The following is a 24480-nucleotide window of genomic DNA, read 5'->3' as shown; positions in this document are numbered from 1 at the left end:
CAGTGAAGCAGTCGGCCCTCTGAACAGTGCCCTATGCTAGTGTCTGTGCAGTGAAGCAGTCCTGGTCCCTCTGAACAATGCCCAGTGCCCGTGTCTGTGCAGTGAAGCAGTCCTGGTCCCTCTGAACAATGCCCAGTGCTCGTGTCTGTGCAGTGAAGCAGTCCTGGGCCCTCAGAACAGTGCCCTGTGCTAGTGCCTGTGCAGTGAAGCAGTAGGCCCTCTGAACAGTGCCCTGTGCTAGTGTCTGTGCAGTGAAGCACTCCTGGGCCCTCGGAACAGTGCCCCGTGCTCGTGCCTGTGCAGTGAAGCAGTCCTGAGCCTTCGGAAGAGTGCCCTGTGCTCGTGCCTGTGCACTGAAGCAGCCCTGGGCCTGGGGGCAGCACCCTGTGCTAGTATCTGTGCAGTGAAGCAGTCCTGGGCCCTCGGAACAGTGCCCTGTGCTAGAGTCTGTGCAGTGAAGCAGTCCTGGGCCCTCGGAACAGTGCCCTGTGCTAGTGTCTGTGCAGTGAAGCAGTCCTGAGCCCTCGGAACAGTGCCCTGTGCTAGTGTCTGTGCAGTGAAGCAGTCCTGAGCCCTCAGAACAGTGCCCTGTGCTAGTGTCTGTGCAGTGAAGCAGTCCTGGGCCCTCGGAACAGTGCCCTGTGTTAGTATCTGTGCAGTGACGCAGTCCTGAGCCCTCGGAACAGTGCCCTGTGCTAGTGTCTGTGCAGTGAAGCAGTCCTGAGCCCTCGGAACAGTGCCCTGTGCTAGTGTCTGTGCAGTGAAGCAGTCCTGAGCCCTCGGAACAGTGCCCTGTGCTAGTGTCTGTGCAGTGAAGCAGCCCTGGTCCCTCTGAACAGTGCCCTGTGCTTGTGCTCGTGCCTGTGCAGTGAAGCAGTCGGCCCTCTGAACAGTGCCCTGTGCTAGTGTCTGTGCAGTGAAGCAGTCCTGAGCCCTCGGAACAGTGCCCTGTGCACTGAAGCAGCCCTGGGCCTGGGGGCAGCGCCCTGTGCTAGTATCTTTGCAGTGAAGCAGTCGGCCCTCTGAACAGTGCCCTGTGCTAGTGTCTGTGCAGTGAAGCAGTCCTGGTCCCTCTGAACAATGCCCAGTGCTCGTGTCTGTGCAGTGAAGCAGTCCTGGTCCCTCTGAACAATGCCCAGTGCTCGTGTCTGTGCAGTGAAGCAGTCCTGGGCCCTCGGAACAGTGCCCTGTGCTCGTGCCTGTGCAGTGAAGCAGCCCTGGTCCCTCTGAACAGTGCCGTGTGCTCGTGCCTGTGCAGTGAAGCAGTCGGCCCTCTGAACAGTGCCCTGTGCTAGTGTCTGTGCAGTGAAGCAGTCCTGGTCCCTCTGAACAGTGCCCTGTGCTAGTGTCTGTGCAGTGAAGCAGGCCTGAGCCCTCGGAACAGTGTCCTGTGCTAGTGTCTGTGCAGTGAAGCAGTCCTGGGCCCTCGGAACAGTGCCCTGTGCTAGTGTCTGTGCAGTGAAGCAGTCCTGGGCCCTCGGAACAGTGCCCTGTGCTAGTGTCTGTGCAGTGAAGCAGTCCTGGGCCCTCTGAACAGTGCCCCGTTTTCGTGCCTGTGCAGTGAAGCAGTCCTGAGCCTTCGGAACAGTGCCCTGTGCTCGTGCCTGTGCACTGAAGCAGCCCTGGGCCTGGGGGCAGCGCTCTGTGCAGTGAAGCAGTCCTGGGCCCTCGGAACAGTGCCCTGTGCTAGTGTCTGTGCAGTGAAGCAGTCGTGGGCCCTCGGAACAGTGCCCTGTGCTAGTGTCTGTGCAGTGAAGCAGTCCTGGGCCACCGGAACAGTGCCCTGTGCTAGTGTCTGTGCAGTGAAGCAGGCCTGAGCCCTCGGAACAGTGTCCTGTGCTAGTGTCTGTGCAGTGAAGCAGTCCTGGGCCCTCGGAACAGTGCCCTGTGCTAGTGTCTGTGCAGTGAAGCAGTCCTGGGCCCTCGGAACAGTGCCCTGTGCTAGTGTCTGTGCAGTGAAGCAGTCCTGAGCCCTCGGAACAGTGCCCTGTGCTAGTGTCTGTGCAGTGAAGCAGTCCTGAGCCCTCGGAACAGTGCCATGTGCTAGTGTCTGCAGTGAAGCAGTCCTGAGCCCTCTGAACAGTGCCCTGTGCTCGTGCCTGTGCAGTGAAGCAGTCAGCTCTCTAAACAGTGCCCTGTGATCGTGCCTGTGCACTGAAGCACTCCTGGGCCCTCTGAACAGTGCCCTGTGCTCGTGCCTGTGCAGTGAAGCAGTCGGCCCTCTGAACAGTGCCCTGTGCTAGTGTCTGTGCAGTGAAGCAGTCCTGGTCCCTCTGAACAATGCCCAGTGCTCGTGTCTGTGCAGTGAAGCAGTCCTGGTCCCTCTGAACAATGCCCAGTGCTCGTGTCTGTGCAGTGAAGCAGTCCTGGGCCCTCGGAACAGTGCCCTGTGCTCGTGCCTGTGCAGTGAAGCAGCCCTGGTCCCTCTGAACAGTGCCCTGTGCTCGTGCCTGTGCGGTGAAGCAGTCGGCCCTCTGAACAGTGCCCTGTGCTAGTGTCTGTGCAGTGAAGCAGTCCTGGGCCCTCGGAACTGTGCCCTGTGCTAGTGTCTGTGCAGTGAAGCTGTCCTGGGCCCTCTGAACAGTGCCCCGTGCTCGTGCCTGTGCAGTGAAGCAGTCCTGAGCGTTCGGAACAGTGCCCTGTGCACTGAAGCAGCCCTGGGCCTGGGGGCAGCGCCCTGTGCTAGTATCTTTGCAGTGAAGCAGTCCTGGGCCCTCGGAACAGTGCCCTGTGCTAGTGTCTGTGCAGGGAACCAGTCCTGGGCCCTCGGAACAGTGCCCTGTGCTAGTGTCTGTGCAGTGAAGCAGTCCTGGGCCCTCTGAACAGTGCCCTGTGCTAGTGTCTGTGCAGTGAAGCAGCCCTGGTCCCTCTGAACAGTGCCCTGTGCTCGTGCCTGTGCAGTGAAGCAGTCGGCCCTCTGAACAGTGCCCTGTGCTAGTGTCTGTGCAGTGAAGCAGTCCTGGTCCCTCTGAACAATGCCCAGTGCCCGTGTCTGTGCAGTGAAGCAGTCCTGGTCCCTCTGAACAATGCCCAGTGCTCGTGTCTGTGCAGTGAAGCAGTCCTGGGCCCTCAGAACAGTGCCCTGTGCTAGTGCCTGTGCAGTGAAGCAGTAGGCCCTCTGAACAGTGCCCTGTGCTAGTGTCTGTGCAGTGAAGCACTCCTGGGCCCTCGGAACAGTGCCCTGTGCTAGTGTCTGTGCAGTGAAGCAGTCCTGGGCCCTCTGAACAGTGCCCCGTGCTCGTGCCTGTGCAGTGAAGCAGTGCTGAGCCTTCGGAAGAGTGCCCTGTGCTCGTGCCTGTGCACTGAAGCAGCCCTGGGCCTGGGGGCAGCACCCTGTGCTAGTATCTGTGCAGTGAAGCAGTCCTGGGCCCTCGGAACAGTGCCCTGTGCTAGTGTCTGTGCAGTGAAGCAGTCCTGAGCCCTCGGAACAGTGCCCTGTGCTAGTGTCTGTGCAGTGAAGCAGTCCTGAGCCCTCCGAACAGTGCCCTGTGCTAGTGTCTGTGCAGTGAAGCAGCCCTGGTCCCTCTGAACAGTGCCCTGTGCTTGTGCTCGTGCCTGTGCAGTGAAGCAGTCGGCCCTCTGAACAGTGCCCTGTGCTAGTGTCTGTGCAGTGAAGCAGTCCTGAGCCCTCGGAACAGTGCCCTGTGCACTGAAGCAGCCCTGGGCCTGGGGGCAGCGCCCTGTGCTAGTATCTTTGCAGTGAAGCAGTCGGCCCTCTGAACAGTGCCCTGTGCTAGTGTCTGTGCAGTGAAGCAGTCCTGGTCCCTCTGAACAATGCCCAGTGCTCGTGTCTGTGCAGTGAAGCAGTCCTGGTCCCTCTGAACAATGCCCAGTGCTCGTGTCTGTGCAGTGAAGCAGTCCTGGGCCCTCGGAACAGTGCCCTGTGCTCGTGCCTGTGCAGTGAAGCAGCCCTGGTCCCTCTGAACAGTGCCCTGTGCTCGTGCCTGTGCAGTGAAGCAGTCGGCCCTCTGAACAGTGCCCTGTGCTAGTGTCTGTGCAGTGAAGCAGTCCTGGGCCCTCGGAACAGTGCCCTGTGCTAGTGTCTGTGCAGTGAAGCAGTCCTGGGCCCTCTGAACAGTGCCCCGTGCTCGTGCCTGTGCAGTGAAGCAGTCCTGAGCCTTCGGAACAGTGCCCTGTGCACTGAAGCAGCCCTGGGCCTGGGGGCAGCGCCCTGCGCTAGTATCTTTGCAGTGAAGCAGTCCTGGGCCCTCGGAACAGTGCCCTGTGCTAATGTCTGTGCAGGGAACCAGTCCTGGGCCCTCGGAACAGTGCCCTGTGCTAGTGTCTGTGCAGTGAAGCAGTCCTGGGCCCTCTGAACAGTGCCCTGTGCTAGTGTCTGTGCAGTGAAGCAGCCCTGGTCCTTCTGAACAGTGCCCTGTGCTCGTGCCTGTGCAGTGAAGCAGTCGGCCCTCTGAACAGTGCCCTGTGCTAGTGTCTGTGCAGTGAAGCAGTCCTGGTCCCTCTGAACAATGCCCAGTGCCCGTGTCTGTGCAGTGAAGCAGTCCTGGTCCCTCTGAACAATGCCCAGTGCTCGTGTCTGTGCAGTGAAGCAGTCCTGGGCCCTCAGAACAGTGCCCTGTGCTAGTGCCTGTGCAGTGAAGCAGTCCTGAGCCTTCGGAAGAGTGCCCTGTGCTCGTGCCTGTGCACTGAAGCAGCCCTGGGCCTGGGGGCAGCACCCTGTGCTAGTATCTGTGCAGTGAAGCAGTCCTGGGCCCTCGGAACAGTGCCCTGTGCTAGAGTCTGTGCAGTGAAGCAGTCCTGGTCCCTCTGAACAATGCCCAGTGCCCGTGTCTGTGCAGTGAAGCAGTCCTGGTCCCTCTGAACAATGCCCAGTGCTCGTGTCTGTGCAGTGAAGCAGTCCTGGGCCCTCAGAACAGTGCCCCGTGCTCGTGCCTGTGCAGTGAAGCAGTCCTGAGCCTTCGGAAGAGTGCCCTGTGCTCGTGCCTGTGCACTGAAGCAGCCCTGGGCCTGGGGGCAGCACCCTGTGCTAGTATCTGTGCAGTGAAGCAGTCCTGGGCCCTCGGAACAGTGCCCTGTGCTAGAGTCTGTGCAGTGAAGCAGTCCTGGGCCCTCGGAACAGTGCCCTGTGCTAGTGTCTGTGCAGTGAAGCAGTCCTGAGCCCTCGGAACAGTGCCCTGTGCTAGTGTCTGTGCAGTGAAGCAGTCCTGAGCCCTCGGAACAGTGCCCTGTGCTAGTGTCTGTGCAGTGAAGCAGTCCTGGGCCCTCGGAACAGTGCCCTGTGCTAGTATCTGTGCAGTGACGCAGTCCTGAGCCCTCGGAACAGTGCCCTGTGCTAGTGTCTGTGCAGTGAAGCAGTCCTGGGCCCCCGGAACAGTGCCCTGTGCTAGTGTCTGTGCAGTGAAGCAGTCCTGAGCCCTCGGAACAGTGCCCGGTGCTAGTGTCTGTGCAGTGAAGCAGCCCTGGTCCCTCTGAACAGTGCCCTGTGCTTGTGCTCGTGCCTGTGCAGTGAAGCAGTCGGCCCTCTGAACAGTGCCCTGTGCTAGTGTCTGTGCAGTGAAGCAGTCCTGAGCCCTCGGAACAGTGCCCTGTGCTAGTATCTGTGCAGTGAAGCAGTCCTGGGCTCTCGGAACAGTGCCCTGTGCTAGCTAGTGTCTGTGCAGTGAAGCAGTCCTGAGCCCTCGGAACAGTGCCCTGTGCTCGGGTCTCTGCTGTGGGTATACATCCCACAGACTGTGCTCTGTGCTAATGAACCCGCAGTGCAGCAGCCCTGGCAGTGGGGACAATGTCCGGTGCTCATTCCTGTCCAATACAGCAAGCACAATATGAGGGACGAGCGCTGAAACTTTTCAGACACTCGCCCTCAGTCACAGATCTGGGTTGAATCCATCATCATTCTTTAGCTCACTTTCCCACCCCAGTTCAGACACAGCTATATGCAAGTCAGTCTTGACCCTGTGCCTCATGGGAACAGTCCAGCCCGAACTGCCAAGCCATGCCGTTTCTGGCATTTCAGCTGTCTTTAGCCAGGCTTGCTTGAATCCAGTGGCAAAGTGAGCAAGGGACTCACGTCTGAGCATACCCTGCCACACTTATGGCGAACAAAGCGGTACAAAAGGGGGTGGTGATGGACGGAGCATCTGAACCAATCAAACACTCACACCCAGTCAACAGATCTGAGTTTAATCCATCACCGTTCTTTAGCCCACTCTGCCACCCTAGTTCAGACCCAGCTATATGCAAATCAGTCTGACCGTGTGCCTCATGGGAACAATCCAGCCCGAACTGCCAAGCCATGTCCTCACTGGACCAGAAACAAGCATCCTGGGACCGGTTTCAGGGTAATGTCCCTCATCAAAACAACATATTAAATGCACCAGTTAACTGGGAACAACTCTTCTGAAGTGCAGTAGACAACACTTTGAATCAGATGAAGAAGGATAATGCGACCGGAAACGGGGCGTTGCAATTCAGAGGCAATATGCGCAGGAACCACGCTTTCAGGAAGAGCGACTTCCCATCCGGCAACCTACCATCAAACATATCGGGGAGGAAATCAATCACACCAACAATAGCAACAAAGTTGGCAGTACCTGCAGGTAAACAGTCCTTTCGCGGTTGTGCACTCGGAAGATGACAACCGCAAAGGGGAGGTGCACCCCTGCCAGCAAGTAATTTACCAACAAGCACAATAAACACTCCATTAACATCCAGGAGTGTGTTAGCAAGGGAGGAGAAAGAACAAGAGGCAGGCTGACAACACCAACCATTCCTACATCCAACACCAGTAGGAGGCAGGATAAAACATTTCCTTCAGGAGTGGAGAAGGATCACTTCAGACAAATGGATTTTAAACGTAATACAGTACGGATATTGCTTAGAATTAGACAAGACATCTCCAGGCAAGGGTCCAAGGTTAAAAATACATTTCAAGGAAAAAACTACACGACAAACAACACAACTGCTCAAAGAGGTAGAGGCAATGTTGGCAAAAGACGCAATATAATTATTGCCAAAGAGAGCAATAAACCAGAGAAATTACTCAACATATTTCCTAATACCAAAGGTAGACGGGACATTACGTCCTATCCTGGTCCTGAGGTTTTTGAACAAATTTGAAAAAATGCAAAAGCCTTTCAAGAGGTTATACCACAACTACACATAGGGGATTATATGGTAACAATAGACTTAAAGGACACTTAATTACACAGTCCCATGAACACAAACCACAACAAAATTCCTAAGATTTGTGGTTGACAAAAACTCTATCCGTTCAAAGTGCGAGCATTCGGAATAAAATCAGTACCAAGGGTATTCACAAAGTGTCTAGCAGCAGTAGCGACTCACCTTCGAAGGCAGGGCATACATGGTGATCCTTACCTAGATGACTGGCTGATAAGCGAAAACTCGTACAAGAGATGCAAAGAGCATATTCAACAAGTAAGTAATTTCTCTACACCAGCTAGGATTCTCAATACACTTGGAGAAGTCTTAACCAGAACAAGAGAAAATGTTCTTGGGGGTGCAGAATTCAGGGGAAAGTTTTCCCCAGGAAGAAGAGAACAGTAGCTCTGTTGAAGGAGATGCAGCGATACCGACAGGGGCAAGCTCTGACAGTGAGGACGTTGGGGAAGCTACAATGAATGATGGCTTCCTGCAGCCCTTTAATACCCAACATAAGACTCCACTTTAAACCATTTCAGGAATGGCTACATGTTCAATGGTTACAGGGGGAAACATCCTTTACAACGAAACTTTTACCACGCAGTACCTTTACAACGCAGGTATTACAACGCAAGTCGTTACAACGACTTGCGCTGGAGGGCGCTGTAGGATAGGGAATAGTTTTAATTTACTATCCAAACCCTTCCCTCCTATCCACGGGGACTGGAGTTGGAATAGTAAATTAAACTATTCACTATCCAGCACCCCCCCAACGCAAGTCGTTGTAACGACTTGCGTTGAAAAACCTGCGTTGTAAAGGCATGCGTGGATAAAGCATGCGTTGTAACGACATACATCCGTCACAGGCAGCGGGGAGATCGGAAGATCTAGTGGTTGTCCCGCAAAGGATAGAGGAGATAGTGGTGGGACAGGACAAATATTACACAAGGAAGAACATTTACACAACCAACTCCAGATGTGACCATAACAGACACCTCACAGATGAGATGAGGAGCACATATGAATATTCTCGAAGTAAGGGGAGTCTGGAAAGACCAGGATGCAGTACAACACCTCAACATACTGGAACTAAAACCAGTATTCCTGGCCTTAAAAGCCTTTCACACCGAATATGAGGAAAAATCAATACTGATGCAAACAGACAACACAACCACCATGTTTTACATAAACAAACCAGGGGGAGGACACAGTCCCTACCACTGTAAACATTAGCACAGGTCCACCTACCAGGGAAGGACATTGTCGAAGTGGACAAACTGAGCAGACAAGTGTCATGGTATCACGAATGAGAACTGAACCAATCCGCACTTACGGATATCTTTCAGAAATGTGAAACTCCAGAGATAGAGCTGTTTGCAACATCCTAGAACGCGAAATGCCAGCGCTTCACCTCAAGACAATATTGTCACCAGTCCACGGGGAATGCACTGATGATAGATTGGTTAGGAAAATTTGCGTACGCTTTTCCCCCAATAGCACTACTTCACAAGGTGATCAATAAATGCGGAAGCAGCAGCATGACTAATAGTAACTACACCATAGTGGGCAAGACCAGCATGGATCTTGGAACTAATAGAAGTAGCTCAGGGAATGATCCACAAATTACCAAACAGGCGAGATCTGTTATCAATACAAGAAGGAAGGGTGCACCACCCAGAACCTTCGTCTATATGGCTGGCAGCATGGCCCCTGAAGACTTTGGACACCTGAAGTTACCGGAAAAGAGTGGCTGTCTTAAGGGAGCCAAGAAGACCAACAACGAGAACATAGTATATAGCTAAATGGTAACATTTGTATGCTGTTGTTTTAAGGGAGGATTATTTAAACCGTTTGCTGCTGCCGTCGGCCAACGACCGTCGCGAGCACTACCTCTGTAGTGCTGCGCATGTCCGTTGGCCGACGCGGCCCCGCCCGCTTAATAGAACGTTCCGCACTGGTGCGGAACGTTCTAAGCAGCAAACTGGTTAAAAAAGATCACTAGAGATAAAACAGTGCTGAAGTACTTATTACACTTATAGAGTGTAAACAGACTTATGCATCCTTGATGGTTTATGTAGCAGCAATGTGGCGTGCACAAGGGGTCACACTGAAAGAAGTTTGATCATGTCACCAGTCATCAAGTGGTTCCTAGAAGGAGCAAAAAGGATTGCACCTCCAAAAAAAAGGTACCCGCACCCCCATGGAATCTAAATATTGTGCTCACACAATTGATGAAGGCCCCTTTGAACCGTTGCTCAAGGCTACATTACAGATGCTCACACTACAGACAGCCTTTTTAGTGGCCATAAGATCACTGCGCAGAGTTAGTGAATTACAAGCACTCGCCTTACAGGAACCTTATTTTCAAATTCACAAAGACCGACTAGTCATGAGAAGCGACCGTGAAGCATGCTAAAGGTTATCTCACAGTTCCACACGTGACAAAGTATACTGAAACCAAGTTTATTTCAAAAACCTAAAACGCGCGCCGAGAGGACATTACACACTCGGGACGTGCAGTAATGTATTACATTGAAAAGACGTGCAGTAATGGATTACAACGAAAGAACAAAGGCTGACAGGAAAACAAAACAGCTCTTTGTGTCATTTGCAAATAGTTTTCCAGGAAGATCAGTTACCAAAAACACAATTGCAAGATGAATAGCTCAAACTATTCAGTTGTGCCACAAGAATGCAGGTGAGACATTACAAAACACTCCAGGGGCTCATTCAACAATGAAAGGGGAAACAACCATTGCCTTTTCAGCAAATACGCCATTAGAAGCCATCTGTATGGCAGCAACACACTCATCAGTGCACACCTTCACAAAGCACGTTTGTGTAGATATTCTCATGAACAAGGAAGCTCAAGTTGGACAAAAAGTCTTACAACATCTGTTTTCTAACCAACGCTGATCTTCAACACAACCACCACTGTAGGAACAAACCGCTCCAAAATCGATGCACAGTATGTGAATCCAGAAAAGATTCATGCTCCAAATGTATAGTTTCTTACCGGTCATTGTAATTTTGCAGCTTGAAGATTTTTCTGGATTCACAAGCGATCCCACCCTCCATTGCAGATGATCGGAGGAAGCAATGAAGATGATTGGAGGAAGCAAAAAAAATAAAAAATCTGAAGATGGCGACCAAAGGTGGGAGCTTCCAGGAGGATCACAAGAAAACACCAAATGGAGGTCCGTCGACGCTCGCCAACATAAAAAAAACCAAGCATTTACATGGACGAGGGAGAGAGTGTTGGGGTAAAGCAGCAACATGAACGAGGGAGAGAGTGAGGATGGGGAAAGTAGCAACAGAGAGTGAGGGAGTGAGGGTGGGAACACCTAGCAGTATTCACAACAGAGTACCAGAGGGTCAATAAAAAGACAGGCTAGTTAGTGAAGACAGAACGGGTGTAGCGCTCCCACTATCCATATGATTTCGGGGTAAATGCTAAAGAACATATATATGTGTATATATGTATATATCTCTATGCCAGATCAAAATAAGTATCTGGTCTCTGGCTCCCATCAGTCACCACTCGGAACCGCCCTTCATCATTTGGGGCCCCGAGGACCAACACTGTACCAGATCTCGGTGTATTGACAGAAAGAAGAGATCTTCCTGTAAGTCTGTATGTGTTGGTATTATGGTGCAAACCATATGTGTTGGTAAGGTAGCTGATGGGGTTGAAGAGAAATCTATAGTGCAGTGCAAGAAAAACCAGGAAAAGAATAGGGGTGAATAAAATTGGTTTAAGGAGCAATAATTAATTTATTAGGGTTTAACTCCTAGCACCAATGTTAAAAAATAGCTCAGACAGGGTGAAATTATAACCTGCCTAGTGGTGTGACGTGGTCGACATGTTTCAGCAAACCTGGCTATTAGCCTTGCTTTCTTCAGGACCTATTAGTTACAGCTACTGCAAACAAAACAAACCCAACGTGACAGATAAGCGGCGGGCTGGACCTCCCCAGACGGCACAGATGCCGCGAGGAAGTACCGACGGATAGAGCGGTGCTTCACCAGTCCTGAGCCGCAGCCAGGCGAGGTGAGGTGTTTATCTCTTACTGATCAGCCCGCCGCTGAGTGTAAGAAGAGGTCTGGAACAGACACAACCTGGAGGTTCAGGTGACTTTTCTGTGTCGTTCCTACACTACCTTTTACTCTTTTACTTATCTGTCACGTTGGGTTTGTTTTGTTTGCAGTAGCTGTAACTAATAGGTCCTGAAGAAAGCAAGGCTAATAGCCAGGTTTGCTGAAACATGTCGACCACGTCACACCACTAGGCAGGTTATAATTTCACCCTGTCTGAGCTATTTTTTAACATTGGTGCTAGGAGTTAAACCCTAATAAATTAATTATTGCTCCTTAAACCAATTTTATTCACCCCTATTCTTTTCCTGGTTTTTCTTGCACTGCACTATAGATTTCTCTTCAACCCCATCAGCTACCTTACCAACACATATGGTTTGCACCATAATACCAACACATACAGACTTACAGGAAGATCTCTTCTTTCTGTCAATACACCGAGATCTGGTACAGTGTTGGTCCTCGGGGCCCCAAATGATGAAGGGCGGTTCCGAGTGGTGACTGATGGGAGCCAGAGACCAGATACTTATTTTGATCTGGCATAGAGATATATACATATATACACATATATATGTTCTTTAGCATTTACCCCGAAATCATATGGATAGTGGGAGCGCTACACCCGTTCTGTCTTCACTAACTAGCCTGTCTTTTTATTGACCCTCTGGTACTCTGTTGTGAATACTGTTAGTTGGGCTTGTATTCAGAGCTGGTCATTAAACTGCCCATGGGTCCCCCCTTACTGTATGTGTTTTGAATGGGAACACCTAGCAACATAGATGAGGTAGGGAGTGAAGGTTTAGGGAGGGAAGGGGCCATTAGCAACACAATAAGGATGGGGGCAAGCAGCAACGTGGACGAGGGAAGGCAGGGCAGTTGGGTGACTAGCAGCAACACAGATAAGGGAGTGTGGCTGGAATAAAGAAGGGAGGGAAGGATACAAAGGAGTCCAAAAAAAGGTGCACCCTGGTAGAGGGCTTAAACACAAAGGAAAAAGTAGTATCTAACAAAAGTGAGCAGGGCAGCAAACAGTGTTCCAGTAAAGGGGCTGATAGCCTCGGAAGGATTAAAATGGCGACATAGGCGTCAGGGTGCGGGACTAAGAAGACAATCACCAATTATAAGGCAATATTTATGCTGAAAGCCAGTGAAAAAGATGGGCGTCAAGTGGGGGGAGCTTCCCCCGCTATAGTGTATACAGCATCTTTCGTCGAGACCGCGCATGCGCTGCCTAGGCGAAACCTAAAAAGAGTAGAAGGACAAAAGTATTTTAGAAGAATTCTGGACCCAATCACTAGATGGCGGACTAATGCACAGCATGCGAATCAAGAATATTTTTCAAGCTATAAAACTACAAGACCGGTAACAAACTATACGTTACCTAGGTGACCAAATAAGATAGTCTTTTAATAGCAAGTAAGATGGACGATATGCTCTGTCAAGTCTGTGATTGTAACATACTCCATATCTCAGTGCATGGAAAGATATATGTCTAGAGTTTTTCCAATTCTTTGTAATTGGTTGGAAACTGAATGCTAGCGTAGGATCAATTACACTAACATTTGAACAACCAATCCAATCCTGAGAAAAGCTACATGAAAAGATACTTGAATAATTTTAAGGAACATTTAACTGAAAAAAATCTGATTAAACTTTGTGCCAGCATTCATGATTATACTGACATGTAAACGATAAATGTTTTAGCGCAGCAAAATGAACATTAAATTACCAAAATATATGGTATGACCTAAAATTGATTGAAACCAATGGGGCCACCAAAATTGTCATAAATGAACAATAACTTTGAATAGTGTTTGCAGCTCATGAAAAATTCTGAATTTTTAGCCATAGTTTTTGCAAAAGATAATTACTCAATTGACATTCATTTCTCAGCCCCATTGTAAGTCAACTTCCTACTGCCCTCGATATAGGTAGAATCCTGCTCCTGGGGGTGGAAACTTTCCCCCTTCCAGAATATCATGGGTAGAATCCTGCCCTCGTCATCCATTGCTCTGTTGTCATTCCCTGTTGTCTTCTGCCCACAACAGCCAGGGCAGTTACTCCGCCCACTTCACCATTGGTTGACTTCACTCTCCTTGACAGCATTCTGCCATTTCTTACTTTTTGTCTCAATTTTGTATTGCTTTTTCCAAAAAGCATAAAGATATAATCAGCATATAAATATCATCATACAAAGTGCTAGTGATACAAACGAACATAATCAAAATTAAAAAAAAGGAAAAAGAGCAAACATATTTACAACCATATGAGATCAATTGTCTCCGCGTAATTTAGGAGTACGCAAATGAATAATTACACGTGGTTGAGCACTATACCTTTTGGTAGATATAAACCGGTCTCATTATGGGGTTACACATTCAGGGTTGTCATAAATCTAGAAAAGGACTCCAAATATAGTCAAATTGCTGCAAATTGTTTAGTTTATAAATCACTTGCTCGAATTTTGGCACATGGTGCAGATCCTCGAGCCAGGATTGAATCGCCGGAATCACATTAGCCTTCCAAAAACGTGGTGTGTTGACTTTAGCTGAGGGCTGAGGAAAGCCATTTGAATTATGTTCATCCACACACTTGGCAGTTCCCTTTATGCTCGAGGCTATGATGACAGGGAATGCTTTTTGAGGCAAAAAATTGCTTAGGGCAACTTGTTTGTATATATTTACAAGAGCCCGGCAGTCCCCAACAATAAAGTTTTACCAAAGCTATGATGAAACAAAGCCAGCATTGGCCAAGCCAAAAGGCTGGCACGAACACCAGCCCTATTTCTTTGGCAATGCTGGATTAGATCTAGAAAAGCAAACACAAGGAGGTGATGGATGGAACTCTGAAACTTTTCAGACACCCAGTCACTATTAGATCTGGGTTGAATCTATCATTGTTCTTTAGCTCACTTCGCCACCCGAGTTCGGATCCAGCCATATGCAAATCAGTCTTGACCCTGTTCCTGATGACCCTGTTCCTCATTGGAACTGTCCAGCCCGAACTGCCAAGCCAGGTCTTCCCAGGACTGGAAACAAGCATCCTCATCAGCCAGGCTAGCTTGAATCCAGTGGCAAAGTGAGCAGGGGACCCACATCTGGGCATACCCTGCCAACATAGGGTGAACAAAGCAAACACAACGAGATGATGGACGGAGCGCTGACACTTTTCAGACACTCACCCTCAGTCACAGATCTGGGGTGAATCTATCATCGTTAGCCAAAGTGTTTTGATTTTACTATATATATATATATATATATATATATTCACTGAAAAAACCATAGGTTATAGACCATATATAGTTAGGAATTAGCATTTACAAAACCTTGAAAATTCACTGAAAAAACCATAGGTTATAGACCATATATAGTTAGGAATTAGCATTTAAAAAACCTTATTTTACTCACACAAAACCATTGAAATTCCATATATAGTTAGTTGCACTAACTATATATCGCGCACCCGCAATCCACTGCTGATGATGTCACATATTACATCATTCATGACATGGTCAGTGACATCACTGATGACATCACTGATGACATCTCAAATGACATCACTGATGACATCACTGATGACATCTCATTTGATATCAATGACCACATCACTGATGATATCATTCATGTGACAATACAATGCATCTCCTCATAACCTCTCTTTCACCCAGTGTTAAAAAGAGTATAATTTTTGAAACCATTGACACACCAATACTAGTTACTACATACGCACTCACTGATTGCTACGTCTACACACACCTTCACTCATTCACCCATACAATCATTCATACATACAATCACTCATCTTTACAACACTATCATATGCACTCATACACCTATACAGACACTCACAGTCTGCCACTCATCCATGGAGTTACTTACACACCTAGTCAGTCCTGTAAAGAATCAATGAGACTTCCATTTTCTTGTCCATACAGTTAAACATAGAGCACCTTACATTTTCAAACATGTACTAACACATACTTACTTTCTTATACAATCATTGATACAAGTACAGATTGATCTGCACAGAGTCACACACCTCCCAGCTAGCCACACACACATTCAGTCTCCCATACAAATACTTGGGCAATCAATCAATAACCCATATAGTTACTCATATAGCTACTGATCAACACATGCAGCAGTTTACAGAACAACAGACATAATGATGCACAAATTAAGACAGTTTAGTCACTAACCCATGCACTCAGTGAGACACATTTAATCAGTCACTCATACATTCAGTCATGCACCTACTAAATCCTTCGTCCAGACACTTACACATCCACTCATTCTTCAATATGTAAGACATATTTAAACTTTATAGAAACAAAAAATCACTGGATGTTGTTATCAGTGATGTCATCAGTGATGTCATTTGAGATGTCATCAGTGATGTCATCAGTGATGTCACTGACCATGTCATGAATGATGTAATATGTGACATCATCAGCAGTGGATTGCGGGTGCGCGATATATAGTTAGTGCAACTAACTATATATGGAATTTCAATGGTTTTGTGTGAGTAAAATAAGGTTTTTTAAATGCTAATTCCTAACTATATATGGTCTATAACCTATGGTTTTTTCAGTGAATTTTCAAGGTTTTGTAAATGCTAATTCCTAACTATATATGGTCTATAACCTATGGTTTTTTCAGTGAATTTTCAAGGTTTTGTAAATGCTAATTCCTAACTATATATGGTCCATAACCTATGGTTTTTTCTGTGAATTTCATTGGTTTTTTAACAGCTAATATCTGTAGCTGTAAAATGTATTCTTCTTTAAATCCAAAAATATATTTTATATGTTTATGAATACATTTTTTTTAAAAAAAAATTTTTTCTTCGTTCCCGCTTCGCAAATCGGGAAGCTTCCCGTTAGCTGACCTTGATGCCGCGAAATAGACCGCGAGCCGGTAAACGTTTCTTTACCGCAAGTGCCGCGTTACAAAACAACATCGTGACGCCTCCCGTCCGCATGACGTTTCACGTTGTCGCGTGATACGTCATATGACGTACTACGTTAGCGAACTGGTACGCGAAGCGAGTCGCAAAGCGCAGGTTTCTGGAAGCAAACCGGGAGGCCCTGCAAAGCGCTTAACGTAAACACAGCAAGTCATGTGACTTGGTAATAACACTTTTCATTGGTTCATTTCACTTTTGGTTTCCTAATGATGTAAGACTAGGTCATATATTCTAAAATGAACACTTTTGATTGGTTGAGAACTCTTGTTTTTCCCAAATGATGAAAATCCCTCCTTCTTTCCTCACTCTGACTTTCATCATTGTGAGAGAAAGACCCTTTGTGATCACTGAGCAATGGCTTCTTTAGTAGCTTCAGCTGGTGCTTCCCCACCACCTCCACCACATCCAAGGAAGAGTGGACCACCTGCTCAAGTTGTAATTCAACAAGAAGAAGAAGAAGAGGAACAGGAGGACGAGCACGAAGAGAGGCAGTTTTTGCCTGAGCAGCCCAGGACGTCTCACCGGAAAGAAAACTTCATTTGGCAATTTTTTAAAATTCCCAAAGGTCAGAAAAAAGTAAATGCAAGATACGTAACTTGCCTTATATGTCAAGATAGACTGTCCAGAGGGACCGACAAAAAATACAGTTTCGGAAACTACACAATGCATCGCCATATGACTAGGTGGCATCCTAACAACTACAGTGCTGCACAGTTTCGGAACGACCTAGATAATCTCCCTATTATGGACAGAAGATCTGTTGTACCGGAAGTAACGGGACCAGAGGGCAGGGAGATGGTGCCAAATATACAAATGAGATTTGGTGATGTAAAACACATCTGCGCATTTTGCGATGGATTCATTTCCTACGGAGAAAAAAGCATCACTCTGATCAACAGAGCTATTGACTATCATATGCAAGTTTGTCCGAAACGCCCAAAATAATAAATACTTCTTTTTTTTGTTTTGTTGCTCCTGTTGAGCCCTTTACAATGAATCGTTTTCATTGCCCCCTCCAAGAAAAACCCAAAAAAATATAAAACTGTTCCGAAAAATTCAAAAACAGTAAAAAAAATGTTCAGAAAAATAAAAAAAAAAGTTCTTTTCAGAACTACCTCCCCGTTATTAAAAAATTGGTACAATATTTGGAACTGTGCCAACCTCTATTTCTCTTAGTTCGCTTCCCAGTTCGCGAACCGGAAGCGAACCAAAAACAGTAAGTATAAGGGAAGGAAACAGACACTTATGTTAAAAGAAAGACAGCTATAAGGGAGTAAACTAGAGATACCATTATCCGTAATCCACTGCTGATGATGTCACATATTACATCATTCATGACATGCTCAGTGACATCATCAGCAGAGGATTGCGGGTTTTTTGGCAACATGCCTTATCCACGGTTTAATAACGCTGCCTTTTGCTTTATATAAGTTTTCAAATTGTATGAAATATATACCAATAGGTCGTTATGAACCTTTAGGTAGTGCTTTTCTTCATGAGGTCTGGTCGCTTCCATACACATACAGATGTTTCAAAGATGATCAAGAAGTTTATCTGAATGGAGAGGAATGCACTGAGACGCCAGATCATTCACTAATGTGTAGGCACCTACAGTTACACGGTTCATGCAACAAACACCGACCAAATATGGCTTGCGTGTTGCAAGGCACGCCAGTTCCTGCTATCATCCCCACGTTCAAGTTGTTGGAAAATGGTAGTTATTTGATGCTCAATAATGAAGATTGTTCTGAGTTAATTAAAAGTATTCCTTTTATCGTAACAGTAAGTGAACGGGTTATTTGCTGCAGAAATGTTCTATTTCCTCCCACACATGAACATAGGGAGTTTTCAATCTGGCCACAAATACCAACCTTGGGACACGTTTCAACGGCATGGCAAGAATAAGAGCTCTTTTGTCTCAGAGAGAGGTGGCCTTGAGTTCGGCCCGTGAAACTTTCGTACTTCACATAGCGAACACCCGTACAGAGGTGCACACTCTTTTCAATTAAGATTTGCCTTTCAATTTCAGCAACATGTTTCCGACTATCTTTAACGCATCCTCCACAAAGTCCCTGGCACACTTTTTTAAAGTTGTTACCAGTGGTCTCGTGACTTCATTTGAGAAAATCTTTGGAGTCATCCCTGCTTCCTTTCATTGTATTTTCTGCACTCTGGTTCGTGGATTGGCATTTTTACTTGCATTACCAGCGGACGCTCTTGTGCTTTTTTACATTTTTAAATATGGATGTCCCTCCTATGCAACCTCCGACCCTGCAGCTGCTGACACTGTTCCGCAATCGCATGCTAGAATATTATGGCACAATGCCGTTGGCGATATTAAGCACGGCATATGGATTATCTTTTCGGTTCTCCTACTTCACCTGTGTCCAGCCTGTATTTCACTGCCTGACCTGTGATTTCGATTGGGCCATTGATTTGTGTCTCTGCGGACCGGTTTCTCCTGACGTCGACTTTAATCAGCTGATGACTCCTATCATTACTCACGAGTTGGTTTGTCCTGGCGAAAGGATTATGGCTGTGGCATTGATGCATGGACTACTTGGTCCCTGGAATTTACTGGCGGCAGCACAGTCTTTCTTGGAACAGAGCTTTCTTGAAAACCCACCGAGCTGTCCTCTGATGGTGATAGAGGATCCGGTGCTGGGAGAGCACGTATGTTCTTTTCCGCTTTTAAATTGGATGGCTGAACTGTTTTCGGATGAAGACGGTGACTTCCTATTGGAGGCTGTTGCAGCTTATTTTGCATACACAGTTATGTCATAGACCTTTTTCATATTTGATATGCTGAGTACTAGCATTTCATTGACAATTCATTGACTTATTTGTCAAGTTTTTATTATTTACCTTGCCTATTGGCTTAAGACTCGATAAAGTACTTGGCTGTTTTATTTTTCTTTAGCATTAAATTTTCCTAGTTTTTAATGCTTTACCTTGCGGACCGTCCACATATAAACTTGCAATCTGCTCTCATGAGATGGCACTTCTATTATCTTATTCAGTTCGTTTCCGGATCATGAGGAGGTGTCATCTAGGTCCTGGATATCTTTACACCGTGTTAAGTTAGCATGGGCTCATTACCGGTTTAAACGCCATTTTTCCTTTTTTGCAACTTCTGCACACGACACTTAGTTGTTGCTTTAGCTTTCCACCTAGTAGTTCATCGTGGTTTACATGAGAATAATATGTTATTGGTCTACTATCTGCTTTACTTGTTAAACTATATCTGTACAGCGAGTGCTAAAGTTTCAAGAACAACACGATACAGAATTGTTATGAGGTCTGATCTCCACGACTTCATACTCATAACATAAGTGCAACTTCTGCCAATTCTGGGCATGAGGCGGGTTTTATATTGCTTTGTCGAACACACATACACAACAGTTGATGCGGTTCACATGAAGAGAGAGCTGGTGTATGCTGATGTGATTCCTTCAAATCTAAGACACTAAAGTATAGGCACGCCCTAAACCAACACAAAGAGACCTTCTTAGCAAATAATATAATATGTGTATTAGGGAGGGTGAGATATAAGCAGCCGCGGGCCGTGGAGGGAGTTACGATGGGGCAGGGAGGCGGGGAGGGGGAGAAGCAGGGTGGAGCCCTCTCTACCTTGCCCCTCCCCCTCCCCGCCTCCCTGCCCCACCGTAACTCCCTCCACGGCCCGCGGCTGCTTATAAGTGTTGCTAACTCTTATTCATTTACAGCATGTTAACATACTATCACCATTCACTTTTTATGTACTAGTAACTATGCTGGTAATTTTGCTACTGATAATATGTGTACTTTTATTATCTAAGGTACTACGCCTGAGAAGACGGCATTAGTAAATAAACATTTCAAATACACATCTGTTCTTCTTAACTCCATGTTCTGGTTTCTAAGAAATCTATAACGACCGACTGTTCATGAGTTCCACGTATCCTGAGGTACTATAAGTTCATATTCTGGATTGTCTAAACATTGAGAGTTTGTTATATCCAATGTGACACTGTACCTAGCTTGCTAAGGAGTTTTTGATTACTAACGTGAGTTTTGGGACACCCTAATTCGCCGAGGTTCCAATCCTCTGTCCACAGTTCTGTGTGAGAACAGAAACCCTGCGACAGGGGCACCCCCGACCCTTGCTGGAGCTTCATCACACTTGCGATACAACTCCAGCAATGCATTCGCCGAGGTACCAATCCTCTGTCCACAGTTCTGTGTGAGAACAGAAACCCTGCGACAGGGGCACCCCCGACCCTTGCTGGAGCTTCATCACACTTGCGATACAACTCCAGCAATGCGCCACCTTTACGGCACAGATACATCACGCATCTGTGCTGTTTTTGCCCCATGATGCGCCGCATTGTAAATGCAGCACACCATAGGTGACGGAACAGCGGCACAGAATGACTAACACATCCCTGGTGATGCGCCAGTCATCATAAATGTATCCCTATGCTTCTTATCTTGTTAGAGATGAACCGCCATATGTATCATCAAAGTTTTTTGCATTTCCTAAATAGCGAACTTTAAGGAATAAATAGCGATTCTTTACCATTCCTAGTTTGCGATGAGCTATTTGCTAATTAGCCGAATGTAGCCCAATGAAGCCCAATGTAGCCCAATGTAGCCCAAAGATGGCCGCCAGACACACAAAAAAACAAATGTAGCCCAAATATCAGCCAGATGTAGCCCAACTATAGCCCAGTGACAGAATGACCAATCAGCTTCGCAAACCTCCGTTACGCGAAGCGGAGCGCTGTTACAGATATATATCTTTTTTTGAACGTTAATTTCTCAAAATCCACTGGAGCACATATATTGAGACCTAGCAAAGGCACATCGGGCTACCAGTCCCTAATATTTTGCCAAGTTTCGTGCAAATCCATTCAGCCGTTCGATTATTATTATTATTATTTTTTTTTGCCCCGCGGGGCCCTTTTAAAACCTCCACATCAAACCTAGGGGGTCAGCGAGGATCTACTATGCCCCCTTATAGTTATTTCCCCCTTTGTTTTGACCTCCTCTTGTCTCTCGATCCTACCGAGAGACAAGATGGCGGCCGCTACGGACTGTTTGGAATGTTGACAGACGCCGGAGAACCAATCAGCTTCGCTTCACAAAGCTCCGTTGCGCGAAAAGTCCGCGAACCAGAGCGCTGCCCGGTCCGCTGTTACAGATATATATATTTTTTTAAACGTTAATTTCTCAAAATCCACTGGAGCACATATATTGAGACCTACAAAAGGCACATCGGGCTACCAGTCCCTACAATTTTGCCAAGTTTCGTGCAAATCCATTCAGCCGTTCGGGCTAAAAGTGAGGCCAACCGCCCTATGGAAATTAACATGGGAAAAACGCGTTTTGGGACCCCCCTTTTTTCTCGGCCCCCCCTTGACGAACCCCCCCAAAATTTTCAGGGGCTGCTCAGAAACAAAATGTGCCATTTTCCTGAAAATTTCAGCCAATTCCGTCCACAAACGCCAAAGTTATTAGACATAGAATTTTCAAAAAACCCATAGAGAAAAAATCCTAACTATATATACCTACTGGCGACCGCCAGTAGGTAATATATATATATATATATATATATATATATATATATATATATATATATGTGTGTGTGTATGTATGTGTGTGTATATATGTATGCGTGTGTGTGTGTATGTATATATATATATATATATATGATATGTGTTAGCCCTTTTTATCTACTGTTCAATTTTTTCGTTTTTATTTTTCTCATACCCACTACAGTGTGTAGCAATAGGTCAGTCAACTTCAGACATGGGCTAACTTGACTATATATAACTGTATTCTGCTATTTTACTTGGAGCCCCTCAGTATACAGAGTAGTTTTTTACTGAAGACATGTGGGACTTCTGTGACAATGCGTACTTTTTGTAACCATTTTTATGTTGTTACTTTTAGCCGGTTTATTTTATTTATATTGGTGAGATTCCGGCAGCTCCCCCAACAATAAGGTTTTACAAAAACCTAACAAAAGAAGCCTTGACAAAGCCAAAGAACTGGCAGCGAACCCCAGACCTGTTGTGCTTGCCAATACTTGTTTTATTAGTACTGTGACGCAAACTTGCTTGAGAGTGCATTATTGACCAAGAATTAAAAGATGCATTAATAATTTAATTCTTAAAGTATGTATCCATTCATTGGAGTAAATTGATGACATTTTTATCGGCAGAAAATGTTTTCCTATTCATTGTTCATCCCAAATGTGTTCCTTGTTGATTGTGAAATGTTGTGCCCCATGGTTTGGACCCATTTTCTGTGTGTTGGAGGTACACACTATCTCTCATTAGGTGTGTGCTGAATCATTGTGTATTTCCTATCACAAGAAAAAATGTCAGGAGGCATCATTTGCTGTTTTGTCTTGTCTCCACAGCTCTCAGCGTGTCCGTCAATGAAAGCGACGTCTCTCTACGCAGAGGGGACCCCTTGGAGCTGACGTGTGTGGTGGTTGCGTCGGTGGAGGGTATGGCCCAGACTGAGGTGGCCTGGTACTTCAGTCAAACTCCTGATGATAGCTTAGAGAATTCTGAGGTCGTCGCTAGCATGGACCACCAGTCTGTGGTGATGGAGTCTGCCCGTACCCACCTTAGCCACGTAGAGTCCGGATCCTACCGCTTGAGTGTGGATGCTACTGAAGACGCGGACGGTGGCTTCTACTTCTGCCGTGTGAGCATCTGGCTGCCGCAGAGCAATGGGAGTTGGTACAAAGCCACCGAGGAGACCTCGCCACCTGCCATGGTGGCCCTGAGTGCAGCCGGTAAGTGAATTCGACATTAAAGTTATTGTGCTTGTTATGCGGTCACCAAGAGCCAATCTCTGCACCTTTCCAGGCTGTTACTGGCTCCAGTAATTTGTATATTTTGATCAACCTTTTGCCACCTTCTCTTCCCTCTTTGCATTGTATCTCTCTTTCTCCGATCTCTTCCATTTTTCCAACTTTTTTAGCCTCTTTCCAATATTTCTCCGTTAACCCTGCTCATTTATTCAACTTATTTTGTTCCTTTCTTTCAATTCTTTTTCCCTATTTTGCTCTCTTTGATCCAAGTTTTCCTGAGATGAATCTAGGAAATGTTTTCTACATAGAGCAGCATTTATCTAGTCCTCGTCTTCTCCTCCGGTTCACATGGTCTCTAGACTCCGCCAAGTGTCTATCTGTTGAAAATAAAAAGAGAGTGGGCTGAGAAGAGGGTCTTTGAAGAAGGCCTCTTAGGAGTCCTCTTGAGTGTGCATTGTCGAAGTATCCGTGAGCAGGGTAACGGGCATTGGGTAGGAATTGAGAGCGCATTGTTATCTGGAGAGGATGTGCATGCCGGTGAAATGAGGTTACCTTTCCTTCTCCAGCATGACACCTGTTTTAGAATCATGTGGTGCGCTAGGCTGTTGACAATTTGAGAACCGCCAGAAGAAGTTGAGTGGTAAACGACGGTCGACAAGCGCAGAACTGCCAGAAGAAGCTGAGTGGTAACGACTGTCGACAAGTGCAGAACCGCCAGAAGAAGCTGAGCGGTAACGGCTGTCGACAAGTGCAGAACCGCCAGAAGAAGCTGAGTAGTAACGGCTGTCGACAAGTGCAGAACCGCCAGAAGAAGCTGAGTAGTAACGGCTGTCGACAAGTGCAGAACCGCCAGAAGAAGCTGAGCGGTAACGACTGTCGACAAGTGCAGAACCGCCAGAAGAAGCTGAGCGGTAACGGCTGTCGACAAGTGCAGAACCGCCAGGAGAAGCTGAGCGATAACGACTGTCGACAAGTGCAGAACCGCCAGGAGAAGCTGAGCGGTAACGAGGACTCTTGGAAAGTTTGTTACCCAACTAAATAGTTTCAAAGTGCTGAGAAGTGAACTGATGCTCCAGTACTTGGAGGCGCTCTGTTGACCCAGGATCTGGAACAACATCCCTGTATCCTTCAGGACCACTTCATCGCTGCTCTAATTTAGGAAAGAGTTGAAGACTGACCTCTTTAAAGAACACTACATCACAATGCAGTAACCGTCCACTGCCCAGTTACCTCTTCTATCACCCGTTTACTTTATGCTCGTCTTGGACCTTGTAGAGAGTCGATAATGGGTTAGAAATGGCTGCTACCAACACGTAGGTAGTATCACTTGCATGAGAACAGGGACAGAGCTGGACTCAGTGGAATCTGGAGTGTCCCTGCTGCATCCAGGGTTTGGGCAGACCACCGGGGCCTGTTGGTGCTCGCATTGTCTAGCAGTGATGGGGCTCTGCATGTAACATGCTTCCCTTCCACCCACCAACTCGCTGAGC

The 24480-nt window shown here is 47.0% G+C and overlaps 1 protein-coding gene across 1 annotated transcript in view; it reads left to right on the top strand.

Annotated features, from left to right (window-relative positions):
* PTGFRN (prostaglandin F2 receptor inhibitor) overlaps positions 1–24480 on the top strand; it is a 443807-nt gene that overhangs the window by 217270 nt on the left and 202057 nt on the right. Inside the window, exon 4 of the mRNA XM_078656608.1 lies at positions 22589–22972. Coding sequence (XP_078512734.1) covers positions 22589–22972 — 384 coding nt within the window. The remainder of the gene's footprint in view (positions 1–22588; positions 22973–24480) is intronic.

Source organism: Lissotriton helveticus, chromosome 8 (assembly GCF_964261635.1).
Source record: "Lissotriton helveticus chromosome 8, aLisHel1.1, whole genome shotgun sequence".
NCBI classification, from domain to species: domain Eukaryota; kingdom Metazoa; phylum Chordata; class Amphibia; order Caudata; family Salamandridae; genus Lissotriton; species Lissotriton helveticus.
This window is presented reverse-complemented; position numbering and strand designations above follow the sequence as displayed.